General features: G+C 44.0%; 1 protein-coding gene across 1 annotated transcript in view; it reads right to left on the bottom strand.

Annotated features, from left to right (window-relative positions):
- Positions 1-19054, bottom strand: part of CLGN (calmegin) — a 122646-nt gene that overhangs the window by 27420 nt on the left and 76172 nt on the right. The window contains exons 8-9 of the mRNA XM_068279599.1: positions 7841-8030; positions 1118-1231 (exon numbers count right to left, since the gene is read on the bottom strand). Of these exons, the coding sequence (XP_068135700.1) occupies positions 1118-1231; positions 7841-8030 (304 nt within the window). The remainder of the gene's footprint in view (positions 1-1117; positions 1232-7840; positions 8031-19054) is intronic.

The following is a 19054-nucleotide window of genomic DNA, read 5'->3' as shown; positions in this document are numbered from 1 at the left end:
ATTATAATTTACTTTAAATTACTTTAGCATGCATTCAATTATTCATAGGTAAAGTATACACCCACAGTTAATCTGCTATGGCTTGGCCAGTGCTCACTGATGATATGACAGCTGTATAGCTCAGCAGTCCCAGGCTGTAAAATCAGCATAGCTGAATGAAGCACTGCAGAGTGAAGGAGCCAGAGGTCAGCTTGTTTTGGAAACCGCAGGCTTGCAATGTTCCCAAAGCAGCAACCACTCTGCTGCTGGCTAACCACGTCCGCTGATGTAAGTGGCAGCGATTACCTAAAAGTGGTTTTGTTTCATCCTGGAAGGTAAGTGAGAGTTAACCCTAACCCTTCCCTAATACGTAGCTCTGTAAATGCTTGGGTAACTCCTTATCAAAGGCCGGAGTACAATATAGGTAAAATTACAGATATGCTACTACGTAATTCCGATAGTAAAATATTGGTAATCTTTACCAATATTTTACTATAACCTATCCCTACTCTCACAAAGAGCACTCTTTTTCAATGCCTAACACTAACGAACCCCCCCGGCACTGCCTAATCATAACCCCCCCCCCCCCCCAGAGATTCCTAACACTAAGGATCCCCCCCCCAGGTGGTGCCTAACATTAAGGATCCCCCCAGGTGGTGCTTAATACTAAGGATTCCCCACCACCTAACTCTTAGGACCCCTAATTATGCTGCCTCACCCTAAAATTCCCTTGGTGAGCGCCTAACAAACTTTACCCCCCCCCCCCCCACACACACACAGCCCTACCCTATTCTCCTATAAATGACCTCAGTGTTCTCCCCAGAAATTTTGCAGCAGCATAGGAAGAGGTGAGCTGATAACAGCTGGGTGCTCAAAAAAAACTAGCCGGGTGGAGAACTCGGCTAAAAGAACCTGGGGCGAATACTGGACCTTTTATAGCCGCAAATCATAACATTTAACATTACTGCCTATGGCTGCACCTCCAACACCATTTTTACCTGTTTCGGTCCTATGTTGCAAGTGTAGTAATCCATATCAAGCAATCAGATTTCAGCAATATGGATCATGACTGGGTAGAATGGTTTATAGTGCTTTGCTCTCTCCTGCAATAAACACATTCAGCAGTTTGATTTCTTACCAGTCACTGGGTTTATGAGCATCAGGGTCAGGTATGAAGTGGGACTCCCCATCCAGCCAGCCTTCCGGCTTCACAGCATTAGGATCTTCTATCTTGTCAGGGCCACCTTCATCCCTGTACACAAGCACACAGGTTCATGTTTACATTATGGAAGATTAACACATCTGAAGAGGTTTCTGTTACCATTCTGCATCCCAGAATATACATGACCTTGGGATCAAGCATCTTCAATGGGGATATCAAAGAGACAAACACTCATGGTTGCTGGGAACTTTGTATAATAAAGGGTTCAACTATCGTTGAATTCAGCATTCACATTTTTTTTTAATGAATAAATCCAGGACCTATTAAAAAATATATATTTTCTTGTTACGGACTCATAACCGAGAGACAGACATTTTTTAATCCAGTCCTGATTTGCTGGGTCAGTTAAAGCAGTGTTCCCCAACCCTTTCCTCAAGGCCCACCAACAGCGCATGTTTTGTGGAAATCCACAGAGGTTGTTAATCAGCTCTGCTGAGACTCTAATTACCTCACCTGTGAATGTTTGTGGCTTCCTGCAAAACATGAACTGTTGGTGGTACTTGAGGACAGGGTTGGGGAACTCTGACTTAAAGGACCACTACTGTGAAAGATTTTAACATTTAAAATACATGTGTACATAAACTGTAGATACGGACGGGGGGGGGGGGGGGGGGGGGGGGGTGGTCTCAAAGTTTGCACGATAGTGGTTCTTTAAGGAGCTCATACATGATTTAATCGTTTTTGAAGATAAATCAAATAAAATTTCCACTATGGGCGATCAGGCATTTATTGAATTCTCTTCAAAATCAATTGAAAGTCATCAATTAGGAGAAAGGTTTGCCATGTATTGTGTATGGTCTCTTTATGGTATTTATACTAGAAAAACTCAAGGGCTCTGGAAATCAAGTTTTGTTTATTGACTTAATCTTCTAGAGAACGTTAATAAAGGTTATTCTTACAGCAGGGTTAATTGAGGACCACTGAAAGTAATAGCACAAGGGCAAATCCCTCTGTACCCTGGTACAGTACAATCCATAAAACCCCACCCTATATATATATATATATATATATATATATATATATACATACACATATATATATATATATATATATATATATGTATATGTATATATATATATATATATATATATATATATATATCCTACTAATATAATAAATGGGAAAGTTCGGATGTTTGGATGTTTGGATGTTTGTTACTCAATCACGCAAAAACGGCTGAACGGATTTGAATGAAATTTGGCACACACATTGTACATTACCTGGAATAAAGTATAGGATACTTTTTATTCCCATAACCAAAAAGAGACAAATACAAATTTCACTGGAAAATGTAAACTGCAGCCATACACTGTTACACTGGAGGTGTGTTTAGCTTCAAAGGGTAGAATGGTTAATTTGCATATATCCAGCAGTGATGCACTGGGAGACATCTCAAGCTCACTCCAACCTGAATTATCGCAAATTCTTTCTGTTTTAAGAGAGCAAACGTTTGTTTTTCTTAACATTTTAGTAAGAGGGCTTTTAGGACCATTGTAGTCCCTTACACACTCCAATGAGTTCTGGGTCACCATGAGCTTGCTGGTTAGTCTGTACCTCTCGGTGTACAAGCCCTACTGCATAGAGCCAAATTAATCTATGCTATGCACTGATAAGGATCAAACAATTAAAAACAGTCTGTATGCATGTTAGATTATTATGGCTCTGTACAATTTAACAAGCTGACACAGCATTGCATTCCAGCAGTTCTGGAGGTGTGTTTAGCTTCTAAGGGTAACAATGGTTAATTAGCATATTTACAGCAGTGATGCACTGGGAGACATCTCAAGCTCACTCCAACCTGAATTATTGCAAATTCTTTCTATTTTAAGAAAGCAAACTTTTGTTTTTCTTACACTGTTAATGGTAGGGTTCTCAAACTTTGCACAGTTGGTCGTTGGGTGACTAGGGTTATTATTCAGAAAAGTGGTTGGAGCCTATAAAAGCCAATCAAAATTCAGCTAATGATTTTCAAGGGGAATATTTACATTTCTGCCATTCTTGCACTGTTAATGGCACAAGCCTCAAACCTGGTATAGTTGATCATTGGGTGACTGGGATTCAATTTCAGAAAGGGGGTGGAGCCACAAATAGCCAATCAGATTTGTTTCATTCCAATGCAAATTATTGTTGCCAAACACCGCAAAGCTCACAAACTTGGTCATTGAGTAATTGATTAATTGTGTGTTAGGGTTAGGAAAGTGGGCACAGCCAACACCAGCCAAATACATAAGTGGGCAACGCCGGGTCATAAGTGGGCGGAGACAAATACAAATTTTACTGGGAAAATGTAAACAGCAGCCATTCTTACACTGTTAATGGTAGGGCTCTCAAACTTTGCATAGTTGGCTACTGGGTGACTGGGGTTAATATTCAGAAAAGTGGGTGGAGCATACAAAAAACAATCAAAAATTACCTATTGATTTTTCAGGGGAATATTTCATTGCTGCCATTCTTGCAATGTTAATGGCACAAGCCTCAAACCTGGTACAGTTGATCATTGCGTGACTGGGGTTTAAATTTATATAAGGGGGTGGAGCCCCAAACAGCCAATCTGATTTGTTTCATTTTAATGCAGGTTATTGATGCCAAAGACCGCAAAGCTCACAAACTTGGTCATTGAGTAATTGTGTGTTAGGGTAAGGAAAAGTGGGCGCAGCCAACACCAGCCAAATACATAATCGGGCAATGCTGGGTCATCAGTAGGCGGAGACAAATACAAATTTCACTGAGAAAATGTAAACTGCAGCAATTCTTACACTATTAATGATAGGGTTCTCAAACTTTGCACAGTTGGTCACTGGGTGACTGAGATTAATATTCAGAAAAGTGGGTGGAGCCTACAAAAGCCAATCAAAATCCACCTATTAATCTTTAAGGGGAATATTTAATTGATGCCATTCTTGCACTGTTAATGGCACAAGCCTCTTGCACTGTTAATCACCTGTACCTGGTACAGTTGGCCATTGGGTGATTGGGGTTAAAATTCAGAAAAGGGGTGGAGCCACAGCCAATCCGATTTATTTTATTTCAATGCAAATTATTGATGCCAAAGACCTCAAAGCTCACAAACTTGGTCATTAAGTAATTGTGTGTTTGGGTTAGAAAAAGTGGGCGGAGCTAGCACCAGCCAAATACATACCTGGGCAATGCCGAGTCTTCAGTGGGCGGAGACAAACACAAATTTCACTGGGAAAATGTAAACTGCAGCCATTCTTACACTATTAATTGTGGGGTTCTAAAACTTTGCACAGTTGGTCACTGGGTGACTGGGATTAATATTCAGAAAAGTGGGTGGAGCCTACAAAAACCAATCACAATTCACCTATTGATTTTCAAGGCAAATATTTAATTGCTGCCATTTTTGCACTGTTAATGGCACAAGCCTCAAACCTGGTACAGTTGATCATTGGGTGACTGGGGTTAAATATTTAGAAAAGTGGTGGGGCTACAAACAGCGAATCAGATGTGTTTCATTTCAATGAAAATTATTCATGCCAAAGACCACAAATCTCACAAACTTGGTCATTGACCATTGACAATTGTGTGTTAGGGTTAGAAAAAGTGGCCACAGCCAACAGCAGCCAAATACATACCCGGGAAACATCAGGACATCAGTGGGTGGAGAAAAATAAAAATTTAACTGCCAGAATGTAAACTGCAGCCATTCTTACACTGTCTGTTAATGGCAGGGTTCTTAAACTTTGCACAGTGGGTGACTGGGATTAATATTCAGAGCCTACAAAAGCTAATCAAAATTCACCTATTGATTTTCAAAGTAGTGGAGCCACAGCCAATTATTGATGCCAAAGACCGCAAAGCTCACAAACTAGGTAATTGTGTGTTAGGATTAGAAAAAGTGGACAGAGCCAACACTAGCCAATTACATACCCGGGCAACGCCGGGCGACCAGCTAGTATATATATATATATATATATATATATATATGTATATATATATATATGTATATATATATATATATATATATATATATATATATATATATATATATATATATATATATATATGTGTATATATATATATATATATATATATATATATATATATATATATATATATGTATATGTATATGTATATGTATATATATATATATATATATATATATATATATATATATATATATATATATATATATATATATATATATATATATATATAATGTGGTCACCACAGTACTGTCCAGCTTCACATAAGATCAGAGCCACCAGCATAGCACACATCACATCACCACTCAGAAAATAATATAACAACACTACAAAACAACACTCAAGCAGAATGTCCAACCACCACCCGCATCCTTTGCCCACCAACTTCTACTTCCAATTCCTAGTGACTGCCTGCCCTACCTTTTCCCACTCTCTGACCTGTACTGCATACACAAGGCCATATATTTGCTAGTTAGAGTGCAAGTTTATGGAAAGTTTATTTCCCTCCACTCACCATGCACACAGACAAGAATGGTCAGATCACTGCTTTATCCTCAATAAAATGCAAATATTAGGGACCAATCACCTATTGTAGTGTTTCCCAAACATCATGACACTGCCAACATTCAGCAAGAACATTGGACTACTTAAAACAGTTACATATCCTGGCCTGTACCATTTTCCCCTCTTGGTAGGTGACACAGTCGCAAGCACATTCTCACAGTAGTGCAGGGAAATTGCATTTTACAGAGAAAATGAGTACCAATAGTGAGATGCATCTCACATTCTGGAAAACTCTGATTTGAAAACTATGGCCTCAATTCACTGAGCTATATCAAACACTTTATCAAACGTTTGATAAATTACCTCATGGCTAAAATCTAATTTTGAATTCACTAAGGTGTTATATATTTATTGAACGTTTTATCGGTAAAACATTCGATAAATATATAACACCTTAGTGAATTCAAAATTAGATTTTAGCCATGAGGTAATTTATCAAACGTTTGATAAAGTGTTTGATAAAGCTCCGTGAATTGAGGCCTATGTGGTAAATAGAGACAGCCAATGAGATGCTAATAATTTCAGACAGCATACAAATCGGCACTTTAGGTGACCCAGCAGAAAATCTTATCGGTAACAGCTCTCTAATCTGATAAACCTCTTAGGCTCGTTACACACCAAAAGCGTGCAGGAGAACGGCTCCTGCACGCGTTGCGGCGTGTCGTCAGGAAACTCCGGTGCGACGCTGAGTAGCGGCGGTGGTAGTTTATTACCCCGAGATGGAAACGGAGATTCCCGACGATAAAATGCGCCGGGACGCGTCGTACCGCAACGTATCGAAACGCAGCGTCGGGTGTGAAAGGTAAAAGGAAAGTCTATGGACTTTCCTTTTACCTTGGTTAACGCAAAGTATAGACTTTGCGTTAAAACGCCAGAAGTGGGCTCTGGTGTGAAAGAGCCCTTACAGCACAAAGCATTGTAATTGACTCAATACAGTGGGCATAGTTTACTACAACCTATTGGAAACCTAGTAGTTTAAGAGGGATCCATCCACCCTATCACGTTAGCGATAGTTTCCCTATGAGGTTTCCTGTTGGGTTCCCTAAAGTAGACAAGCGCCTACAAACTTAAAGCTAATTGTATGAATATTGGAATTGGGCCATGCAGAATTGTCAGGGAGTGCATTTGATTGGCCAAGTACCAAGTTGCATACAATTTGCATAAAAAAAACAAAACATACGAGCCAGAATTATTAGTATCACATTGCCCTTTTCTAGAAGTCAGTCTACCCATAGTAACCAATTACATAACACCTAAATCCCTCCTATAGTCTAGAACAGGCATGGGCAAACTTGGCCCTCCAGCTGTTAACCTCCTTGCCAGTTATCCCGAACACAGTTCGGGGTAACCTGCGCAGGAGGATTTCTCAGGCCCCGCTGGGCCGATTTGCATAATTTTTTTTTCCTACACGCAGCTAGCACTACGCGATCGCCGCCGCTCACCGCCGATTCGCCGCTACCCGCCGCGCCGAGCCGCCCCCCCGCCCCCTGCGCAGCCTGGCCAATCAGTGCCAGGCAGCGAGGCAGCGCTAAGGGCCGGATCGGGATTCCCTCTGACGTCACGACGTCCATGACGTCGGTGACGTCATCCCGCCCGGTCGCCATGGTGACCGGGGAAGCCCTGCAGGAAATCCCGTTCTCAACGGGATTTCCTGCATACTCTGATCGCCGAAGGCGATCGGAGTGGGTGGGGGGATGCCGCTGCTCAGCGGCTATCATGTAGCGAGCCCTGGGCTCGCTACATGATTTAAAAAAAAAAAAACATCAAAAAAAAGTGCGGCGCTGCCTCCTTGCCGGATTTTTTAGAACGGCAAGGGGGTTAAGGAACTACAAATCCCACAATGCATTTGCCTTTATGAGTCATGACTGTGGCTGTCAGCCTCCTGCAATGCATTGTGGGACTTGTAGTTCCTCAACAGCTGGAGGACCAAGTTTGCCCATGCCTGGTCTAGAACATAACAGCAAGCATTCCATCTGCTGACACTGGGCAACACTTTGCTTGTTTTATGTTTTCCTATGCTCTGTAAAATAAGATCATAGAACTGACCCCATACTGAACATTTTCTTTCCACTTTCCCAATTGCCTTGTTTTTCTTCTTCAGCATAAACCCAGAAAGAAACATCTTATTTACCAGTCTTCTGGTTCCACAGCATCGGGATCAGGAATCTTGACCCGCTCGTCCCACTCTTTAGGCTTCTTTTCCTTTGGATCATCTATTTCCTTTGGTGGATTTAACGGTGGGATAACATCATCCAGAAGACTTCCCTGACTAACAACTGTTTGATCGATGAGGATTTCAAAGGTGTTATCTGGCTTCAGGACTGGAAAAACAAAAAAAATGCATCAACTGTTATTAATACTGCTAGATAATGACTGTCAGACTTTAGGTAAACAGATGTGTTTTCAAAGGTTGATATTTGTCTCTGAATTTTTTACTGTTGTTTGTGTCTCCACTGGGAATATCTTCCCTCACTACCTGCTGCTCCTGGGACCTCTATGGCTTTAATATGGACTCTGCTGGTCCACAGGACAGAAAATGAAAAACAGCACAATAATAATTAAAAACAGTTTACAAAGGAGGAAAGTGGTGGATTTGTATTTGAATGAAAGACCACTTATGTAGGATAAACACTATAAGAACTCATTAACAACGCATCGTAATGTCATAGTGAGCAATAAGACAAACCAGAGCAGTTCCGTGTTACTGTTAACTTCAGCACTTGACCTGCAGAAGCAGGCTGAAATCTGTGAAATGCGTAGTAAGTTACTGGGTTCTAAATTTGACCTATCATTAGGGGGCTTTTTATTTGGATCAGAGGTAGTCACACCTTTTCAGCTTGAGAGCTACTTGGAAAATTACAAATTGAAAATAATCTACCAAGTAGCGTTCACCTAAAGGTGCAAGCCACAACTGCAGCACATGCACAGCAGCAATCCATCAGTGACTCAATGAGATGCATATCATAGAGTCCTCCTCAGTAAGCCAAACAGAACAGTGCTTGACCAAAAAGAATAACATTATACCCAGTGTCCGACATAATTGTAATCAGCAGTAGCACATAATGCTTCTAAATGTACTGCTCCTCATCTTGCAACATTATAATCCTCTATACTACTTTGCAAAACTTCAAGACAGCATATCACACTAAGCTCATCCATGTTAAAGAGACAGAGTACAATGCGTACGGCACTCAGGCAGGCAGTGTGAGATCTACCCAGAAATCCTTCGCGATCTACCCAATGGGCACCCCTGTTTTGGAGGTACAACTGTTGCTTTCTTCCAATTCAATTCACTTTGTTGTCATTGTGTAACACAACGAAATTACTTGAGAGCTTCCTTTTTGAATGTTTCTAGATATTTATTTTTCCAACTTTCTCCATATTTTTACATTACAAAAGAACAGACATAATGTGCCAATTATGACACATGGACTAGAATAGATATCACAAAGGACAGGAGTTTAACAGTAGAGATGGCTCGAACGGTTCGCCGGCAAACTTCCGGTGGTTCGCGTTCGCGGAGAACCGGGAACTTTTCCGGAAGTTCGGTTCGCCCCCATAATGCACCATTAGGGTCAACTTTAACCCTTTACATCAAGGTCAGCAGGCACATTGTAGCCAATCAGGCTACACTCCCTCCTGGAGCCACTCCCCCCCATTATAAAAGGCAGGCACAGCTGGCCATTTGACTCACTTGTGTGCCTGCAGTAAATAGAGATAGGACAGCTGCTGCTGCAGACTCTCATAGGGAAAGATTAGTTACGCTCTTGTAGGCTTGTTAGCTTGCTGATTCATATTGCTGAAATAGCACCCCACAACAGCTCTTTTGAGAGCTAATCTTGTTCTAGTGATCTATTTTTTTCTGTGTGTCCCACTGACACTTGTGTTGCATAGACAGCCTTGATAATTCATACTGTGTGTGCCACTGCCAGGCCCAGCACATTCAGTGACTACCTGTGTGTGTGACGGGCAGCTGCACATTGTAATACCCAGTACTGCATATACCTACCTACCTGTTGTTCACAGTGCACCCACCTACCTACATGAGTTGAGCGATCACAGTGTCACTGTGCCTGTCCGCTACCTGTCTCTGTGCGACAGGTGCACATTGTAATACCCATTACTGCATATATCTACCTACCTGTTGTTCACAGTGCACCCACCTACCTACGTGAGTGCACGCAGTGTCACTGTGCCTGTCCGCTACCTGTCTGTGACAGGTGCACATTGTAATACCCAGTACTGCATATACCTACTTACCTGTTCACAGTGCACCCACCCACCTACGTGAGTTGAGTGCACGCAGTGTCACTGTGCCAGTCCGCTACCTGTCTGTGTGTGACAGGTGCACATTGTAATACCCATCACTGCATATACCTACCTATTGTGTTCAGTGCACCCACCTCAGCACTGCATATACCTACCTGTTGTGTTCAGTGCACCCACCTACCTACGTGAGTGCACGCAGTGTGATATACCACTCCGTGCATACCTGTTAACTGCACCTGTGTGACTGCACATTGTATTAGTCAAGTCAGTGCATACCTTTCACTTCATCCCCCCCCCCCCGATATGGACACAACGGACAAAACAGGCAGAGGTAGAGGCAGACCCAGAGAAAGCCCACCTGGCAGGTCTGTGCAAGGTCCTGTTGATGCGATTTCGTGCGGCCCTGGCCCAAAGTACAGTGCTCAGAAGAAGGCACGTCCCATCAACTCTCAAGATAGTCAGGACGTGGTTGACTATTTAACACAGAACACATCATCTTCCGCAGCCACCAGCGCTACTAAAAGCACCACAACCGCTGCATTTGACACTTCGCAGGAGTTATTTGGTGGGGATTTAACTGATTCACAGCCATTATTGTTACAACCAGATGAAGGCGCTAAGCAAGTTACACCACCTCATATGTCTGAGTTAGGCGGCGACACTATGGACATAATGTGCGAGGAGGAGGAGGATGAAGTACCTGCTGTTGATGCATTTTTGGAGGTGTCTGAGGCAAACAAAGCTGGGCAGGATGATTATGATGATACGGATGCCACATGGGTTCCTAATAGACAAGATGACCAAGGGGACAGTTCAGAGGGGGAGTCAGAGAGGAGTAGGAGGAGACGAGTTCCTGAAAAAAGCAGGGGGAGCTCGTCGTCAGAAACAGCTGGTGGCAGTGTCCGGCGCCATGTATCGCCACCTATGTACAGCCAGCCAACATGCCCTTCAACGTCAGCTGCTGATGCCACCATAGTGCCATCACCCCAGGGGGGCTCAGCGGTTTGGAAATTTTTTAATGTGTCTGCCTCAGATCGGAGCAATGCCATCTGTTCTCTCTGCCTCCAAAAACTGAGCCGTGGAAAGGCCAACACTCAAGTAGGGACAAGTGCCTTACGAAAGCACATCGAGAAAAGGCACAAACTGCAATGGGAAGAGCACCTGAGCAAAAGCAGCACACAAAAGAAAAGCCACCCTCCTTCTCCTCTTCCTCCTTCAGGTGCAGCATCTTCAGCTGCTTTCTCCCTTGCACCTTCACAGCCACCCTCCTCTACTCCACCTCTGCCCTTGAGCGGTTCCTGCTCCTCTGCCCACAGCAGCCAGGTGTCCGTGAAGGAAATCTTTGAGCGGAAGAAGACAATTTCTGCCAGTCACCCCCTTGCCCGGCGTCTGACAGCTGGCGTGGCGGAGCTGTTAGCTCGCCAGCTGTTACCATACAAGCTGGTGGACTCTGAGGCCTTCCTAAATTTGTGGCCATTGAGACACCACAGTGGAAGATACCAGGCCGCAATTATTTTTCTAAAAAGGCGATACCCAAACTGTACCTTGAAGTTGAGAGGCAAGTGGTGTCCTCTCTGGCACACAGCGTTGGGTCAAGGGTCCACCTGACCACGGATGCCTGGTCTGCCAAGCACAGTCAGGGAAGGTACATAACTTACACAGCCCATTGGGTCAACCTGGTGACCGATGACAAGCAGGGAGTACGTGGCTGTGCAGCGGACCAACTTGTGACACCCTCTACGGCTTGCAGGCAGGCCTCCTGCCACCTCCTCTCCTCCTGCTACATCCTCTTCGCTGTTGTCCTCCTCCTCCTCGGCTGAGTCGCACTTCAACTCTACTGGTGCTGCGATCTCCTCTTCAGCTACACAGCCCCATCTCCCCAGGGCCTATGCTGCAAGCCAGGTACGACAGTGTCACGCCATATTAGACATGTCTTGCCTCAAAGCAGAGAGTTACACTGGACCAGCTCTCCTGGCTGCTCTTAACAAACAGGTGGATCAGTGGCTGACCCTGCACCAGCTGTAGATCGGCAACGTGGTGTGTGACAACGGCAGCAATCTCCTCTCTGCTTTGAATTTGTGAAAGCTGACACATGTACCCTGCATGGCACATGTGCTGAATCTAGTCATTCAAAGATTTGTGTCAAAGTACCCAGGCTTAGAGGACGTCCTGAAGCAGGCCAGGAAGTTGTGTGGGCATTTCGGGCGGTGTTACACGGCCATGGCATGCTTTGCGGACATTCTGCGGAGAAACAACTTACCGGTGAGACGCTTGATATGTGATAGCCCCTTGATATGTGATAGCTGGAATTCGACCCTGGTCATGTTCTCTCGTCTGCTAGAATAGGAGAAAGCCGTCACCCAGTACCTGTACAATTACAGTAGAAGGACACAATCTGGGGAGATGGGGATGTTCTGGCCCCCGAAACTGGACACTGATGTGAAATGCATGCAGGCTCATGCGGCCGTTTGAGGAGGTGACCAACCTGGTGAGTCACAGTGAAGGCACCATCAGCGACTTGATCCCGTACGCTTACTTCCTGGAGCGTGCCGTGCGTAGAGTGGTGGATCAAGCTGTGGAGGAGCGTGAAGAGGAACAGTTACGGCAGGAACAGTTGTGGGAGCAATTTACATCAGAATCAGATGTTTCCTCAACACCTGCGGCAGCACAGAGGGGGGAGGAGGAGGAAGAGTCGTGTGGGGAAGAGGAGTCAGACTCGGATGATGAGGAAGGTGTTTCTTTAGAGGAGGAGGAGGCAGAAGAACAACCGCAGCAGGCGTCGCAGGGGGCTTGTGCTGCTCGACGTTCCCGTGGTATTGTTCGTGGCTGGGGGGAGGAGGAGGACTTACCTGACGTCACTGCAATGTCAGGTATTGGAGAGGCACACCTTACCGTGTAACTGAGGAAGAGCAAGAGATGATGGATAGTACGTCTGCATCCAACTTTGTGCAGATGTCGTCTTTCATGCTGTCCAGCCTGTTGAGGGACCCCCGTATAAAAAACTCAAGGGAATGAGCTGTACTGGGTGGCCACGCTGCTAGACCCTCGGTATAGGCAACTCACCACTTACCAACTCACCAGAAGGCAGAAAGGATGCAGCACATGCAGAACAAGCTGGCAACTATGCTTTACAATGCGTTTAAGGGTGATGTCACAGCACAACGCAATAAAGGTACCACTGCCAGAAATCCTTCTCCTATGTCCACGCAGGCAAGGACAGGACGCTCCAGCGATCTCATGGTGATGTCGGACATGCGGACATTCTTTAGTCCAACGCCTCGCCTTAGCGCTTCCGGATCCACCCTCTACCAACGCCTGGACCTGCAGGTAGCTGACTACCTGGCCTTAAGTGTGGATGTAGACACTGAGCAGCGATGAACCCTTGGACTACTGGGTGCGCAGGCTTGACCTGTGGCCAGAGCTGTCCCAATTTGCCACCCAACTTCTGTCTTGCCCTGCCTCAAGTGTCCTGTCAGAAAGGACCTTCAGCGCAGCTGGAGACATTGTCACTGAGAAGAGAAGTCGCCTAAGTCACAAAAGTGTTCAGTACCTCACCTTTATCAAAATGAATAAGGCATGGATCCCGGAGGGCTACTGCCCGCCCGAAGACTAAGTCAGTCCCCACACACAGCATCTCTGCCTGCATGCCGTGTGACTGGCTGCCTGCCCCAAGACTAAGTCGCTCCCCACACAGCATCTCTGCCTGCAGGCCGCTTGACTGCCTTTTCCGCCACCACCAACAGGGTCCAGGACTCCAGTCGGATTCCCCTATAATAATTTTTCTGGTGCGTGTACATGCCTGCCTAATTTTTCTGGCTGCAACAACAAAACAAAAGGTATGTACATGCGCCCATTCCCCTTCGTGATCAGTACCTTGCCGCGGTGAAGGGGCTTGCGTATCACAATGAAGCAATGACCGCCGGCTATATGAGTGTCTCAGATGGTGGCACACCAAAAATAATAAGGTAGTTGCTTCATTGTGGACAGACCAAATTTGATCAGCTGGACAGTCACTGTTGTGTGAAGCAGTACTCTAATTACACTCCATGATTGATGTATACACATGCAAGATGTTTTAAAGCACTTTAGACCTGCAATTTAGCATTCAATGTGATTTCTGCCCTTAAAACGCTGCTTTGCGTCCAATCCAGATTTTTCCCGGGGACTTATGGCATGTATTCCACTCTGCCATGCCCCCCTCCAGGTGTTAGACCCCTTGAAACATCTTTTCCATCACTTTTGTGGCCAGCATAAATTTTTCTAGTTTTCAAAGTCCACCTCCCCATTGAAGTCTATTGCGGTTTGCAAAAGTTTGTGTGAACCGAACTTTCGCGGGAGGTTCGCGAACCCGGTTCGCAAACCAAAAATCAGAGGTTCGGGCCATCTCTATTTAACAGATGCCTGATGCATAGCAGTTACAAACAATCACAATACAACAGCTTTTCTCATGAATATATATGAGGTGACTTGCCCTGGAAACACTGTCAAACAACAGGAGAGAGGTTACGTACTGGGTATAAAAAAGAAACATGCAACATTATGCGTTGATCTGATCTACAAAGGTCATAAGGCCTGATGCGGTAACTTGCGGTAATACTGCATGCACAGACAGCACACAGCAAAATTACACTTCCGCAGTGTAGTTACACTATTAGCGCAGGACTTGAGTAATGCAACCATTACTATGGTAATAAGTATTACTAATGGTAATGCTTGTTAGTAACATGTGTTACCATAGACACGGTTGCGCTACTCCAGTACCACAGATCACGCTAATAGCATAACTTGCGGTACTTGCTGTTGCGCGTTGCCATGCGCTGTCTGTGCACGGCAGTATTACTGCAAGTTACTGCATCAGGGTCATATGTTATTTTATATATTATATACAGTGGTTTGCAAAAGTATTTGGCCCCCTTGAAGTTTTCCACATTTTGTCATATTACTGCCACAATCATGAATCAATTTTATTGGAATTCCACGTAAAAGACAAATACAAAGTGGTGTACTTGTGAGAAGTAGAATAAAAATCATACATGATTCCAAACATTTAAAAAAAAAAAAAACTGCAAAGTGGGGTGTGTGTAATTATTCAGCCCCCTGAGTCAATACTTTGTAGAACCACCTTTTGCTGCAATTACAGCTGCCAGTCTTTTAGGGTATGTCTCTACCAGCTGTGCACATCTAGAGACTGAAATCCTTGCCCATTCTTCTTTGCAAAACAGCTCCAGCTCAGTCAGATTAGATGTACAGCATTTGTGAACAGCAGTTTTCAGATCTTCGATTGGATTTAGATCTGGACTTTGACTGGGCCATTCTAACACATGGATATGTTTTCTTTTAAACCATTCCATTGTTGCCCTGGCTTTATGTTTAGGGTCGTTGTCCTGCTGGAAGGTGAACCTCCGCCCCAGTCTCAAGTCTTTTGCAGACTCCAAGAGGTTCTTCCAAGATTGCCCTGTATTTGGCTCCGTCCATCTTCCCATCAACTCTGACCAGCTTCCCTGTCCCTGCTGAAGAGAAGCACCACCAGAGCATGATGTTGCCACCACCATATTTGACAGTGGGGATGGTGTGTTCAGAGTGATGTGCAGTGTTAGTTATCCCCCACACATAGCGTTTTGCATTTTGGCCAAAAAGTTCCATTTTGGTCTCATCTGACCAGAACACCTTTTTCCACATGTTTGCTGTGTCCCCCACATGGCTTGTGGAAAATTGCAAACGGGACTTCTTATGCTTTTCCTTTCCTCTTGCCACTCTTCCATAAAGGACAACTTTGTGCAGTGCACGACTAATAGTTGTCCTATGGACAGATTCCCCCCACCTGAGCTGTAGATCTCTGCAGCTCGTCCAGAGTCACCATGGGCCTCTTGACTGCATTTCTGATCAGCGCTCTCCTTGTTCGGCCTGTGAGTTTTGGTGGACGGCCTTGTCTTGGTAGATTTACAGTTGTGCCATACTACTTCCATTTCTGAATGATCGCTTGAGCAGTGCTCTGTGGGATGTTCAAGGCTTTGGAAATCTTTTTGTAGCCTAAGCCTACTTTAAATTTCTCAATAACTTTATCCCTGACCTGTCTGGTGTGTTCTTTAGACTTCATGGTGTGTTGCTCCCAATATTCTCTTAGACAACCTCTGAGGCCATCACAGAGCAGCTGTAGTTGTACTGGCATTGGATTACACACAGGTGCACTCTATTTAGTCATTAGCACTCATCAGGCAATGTCTATGGGCAACTGATTGCACTCAGACCAAAGGGGGCTGAATAATTACGCACTCCTCACTTTGCAGTTATTTTTTCTTTTAAATGTTTGGAATCATGTATAATTTTTGTTCCACTTCTTACGTGTACACCACTTTGTATTGATCTTTCACGTGGAATTCCAATAAAATTGATTAATGTTTGTGGCAGTAATATGACAAAATGTGGAAAATTTCAAGGGGGCCGAATACTTTTGCAAACCACTGTATTATTTGGGGCCATACTGACCAAGGGCCCCAAATATGGTTAACCTGGACAGTTTTGTAATTTAGGGATTTAGGGTAATAATAGTTTTCTGAAAGTGGTACATTTCTTTTTCTGCATATCACTCTACAGGGAGTGCAGAATTATCAGGCAAGTTGTATTTTTGAGGAATAATTTTATTATTGAACAACAACCATGTTCTCAATGAACCCAAAAAACTCATTAATATCAAAGCTGAATATTTTTGAAAGTAGTTTTTAGTTTGTTTTTAGTGTTAGCTATTTTAGGGGGATATCTGTGTGTAGGTGACTATTACTGTGTATAACTATTAGGCAACTTAACAAAAAACAAATATATACCCATTTCAATTATTTATTTTTACCAGTGAAACCAATATAACATCTCAACATTCACAAATATACATTTCTGACATTCAAAAACAAAACAAAAACAAATCAGTGACCAATATAGCCACCTTTCTTTGCAAGGACACTCAAAAGCCTGCCATCCATGGATTCTGTCAGTGTTTTGATCTGTTCACCATCAACATTGCGTGCAGCAGCAACCACAGCCTCCCAGACACTGTTCAGAGAGGTGTACTGTTTTCCCTCCTTGTAAATCTCACATTTTATGATGGACCACAGGTTCTCAATGGGGTTCAGATCTGGTGAACAAGGAGGCCATGTCATTAGTTTTTCTTCTTTTATATCCTTTCTTGCCAGCCACGCTGTGGAGTACTTGGACGTGTGTGATGGAGCATTGTCCTGCATGAAAATCATGTTTTTCTTGAAGGATGCAGACTTCTTCCTGTACCACTGCTTGAAGAAGTTGTCTTCCAGAAACTGGCAGTAGGACTGGGAGTTGAGCTTGACTCCATCCTCAACCCGAAAAGGCCCCACAAGCTCATCTTTGATGATACCAGCCCAAACCAGTACTCCACCTCCACCTTGCTGGCATCTGAGTCGGACTGGAGCTCTCTGCCCTTTACCAATCCAGCCATGGGCCCATCCATCTGGCCCATCAAGACTCACTCTCATTTCATCAGTCCATAAAACCTTAGAAAAATCAGTCTTGAGATATTTCTTGGCCCAGTCTTGACGTTTCAGCTTGTGTGTCTTGTTCAGTGGTGGTCGTCTTTCAGCCTTTCTTACCTTGGCCATGTCTCTGAGTATTGCACACCTTTTGCTTCTGGGCACTCCAGTGATGTTGCAGCTCTGAAATATGGCCAAACTGGTGGCAAGTGGAATCTTGGCAGCTGCACGCTTGACTTTTCTCAGTTCATGGGCAGTTATTTTGCGCCTTGGTTTTCCACACGCTTCTTGTGACCCTGTTGACTATTTTGAATGAAACGCTTGATTGTTTGATGATCACGCTTCAGAAGCTTTGCAATTTTAAGAGTGCTGCATCCCTCTGTAAGATATCTCACTATTTTTGACTTTTCTGAGCCTGTCAAGTCCTTCTTTTGACCCATTTTGCCAAAGGAAAGGAAGTTGCCTAATAATTATGCACACCTGATATAGGGAGTGGATGCCATTAGACCACACCCCTTCTCATTACAGAGATGCACATCACCTAATATGTTTAATTGGTAGTAGGCTTTCGAGCCTATACAGCTTGGAGTAAGACAACATGCTTAAAAAGGATGATGTGATCAAAATACTCATTTGCCTAATAATTCTGCACTCCCTGTATCTCTAGCAGAAGGCTAAGACCTCCAGTTTTTAACTACCTAGGCTGCAACGCATATTTGGCCTAGAAGAATATTTTGGCTTTTTTCTGAGGTTTGTTATAAAATATGGATTGCTGAGAATCCCAATTATGGTACCTTGAATGCCAAACCAAAGCAATTTATCCAAAAACAGCATGACTACCAGCAATGGGTCTGGTCTGCTGAGAAACCGTAGACCATCAGGGCAAACGACAGTAGAAGTTAGGCTTCTTTGTGAGAAAGGCCCTTTTTAGGAATCTAAGCTATAAAGCCACATAGCATAAGAGTTTTGAATAAGGCAGCTTATGTTTGGAAGATACTTGACATGACACAACATGACATCAATTTTCCTTCCACTAACAGATCACAGATTACCCTTATGCTCCCTGACCTCCACAGGTGTCAGTCTCCAGTGTCATAACCTGGAGTGATGTTGGAATTCCAAAATATGGATTCACATTTGTTGTTTAAAATTAAAAGGCAAACAAGCTTGTTGAGCAAATAACTCCCAGGTGGCCATCCTTACTTCCACACTTCTCTGTCCACCCCCAGTCACCTGCTGCTAGTGAATCATTAGCAGCACGTGAGCAGGAGTGGACCGTGAGGTGTGGAAGGGATGACAGCCACCCGGGAGATAATTAGTCTGCAAGCTTGTTTGCCTTTTAACTTTGGACAATAAAGCAAAAGGTTCCACACTATTAGAAGTGGTTTATCGTTGAGGGTTAAACTCCACAACCACTTGGAAGCACATATCAGCCAAGGGGGGTCTTGCCAGAGAGGCAGCAGGGGACCTACACCCTGTAGGAGTGACTAGGTCTTTGTGACTGACAGCCTGAGGTTAAATCGCCACCTGTTTAGGGGGGGCGCTGTGCACTGGCTGAGCTGACCAATTAGTAATGTCAGAAC

This window comes from Hyperolius riggenbachi, chromosome 1 (genome assembly GCF_040937935.1).
Source record: "Hyperolius riggenbachi isolate aHypRig1 chromosome 1, aHypRig1.pri, whole genome shotgun sequence".
Taxonomy (NCBI): Eukaryota; Metazoa; Chordata; class Amphibia; order Anura; family Hyperoliidae; genus Hyperolius; species Hyperolius riggenbachi.
Note: the sequence above shows the minus strand (reverse complement) of the source record. Positions and strands in the feature narration are given on the sequence as shown.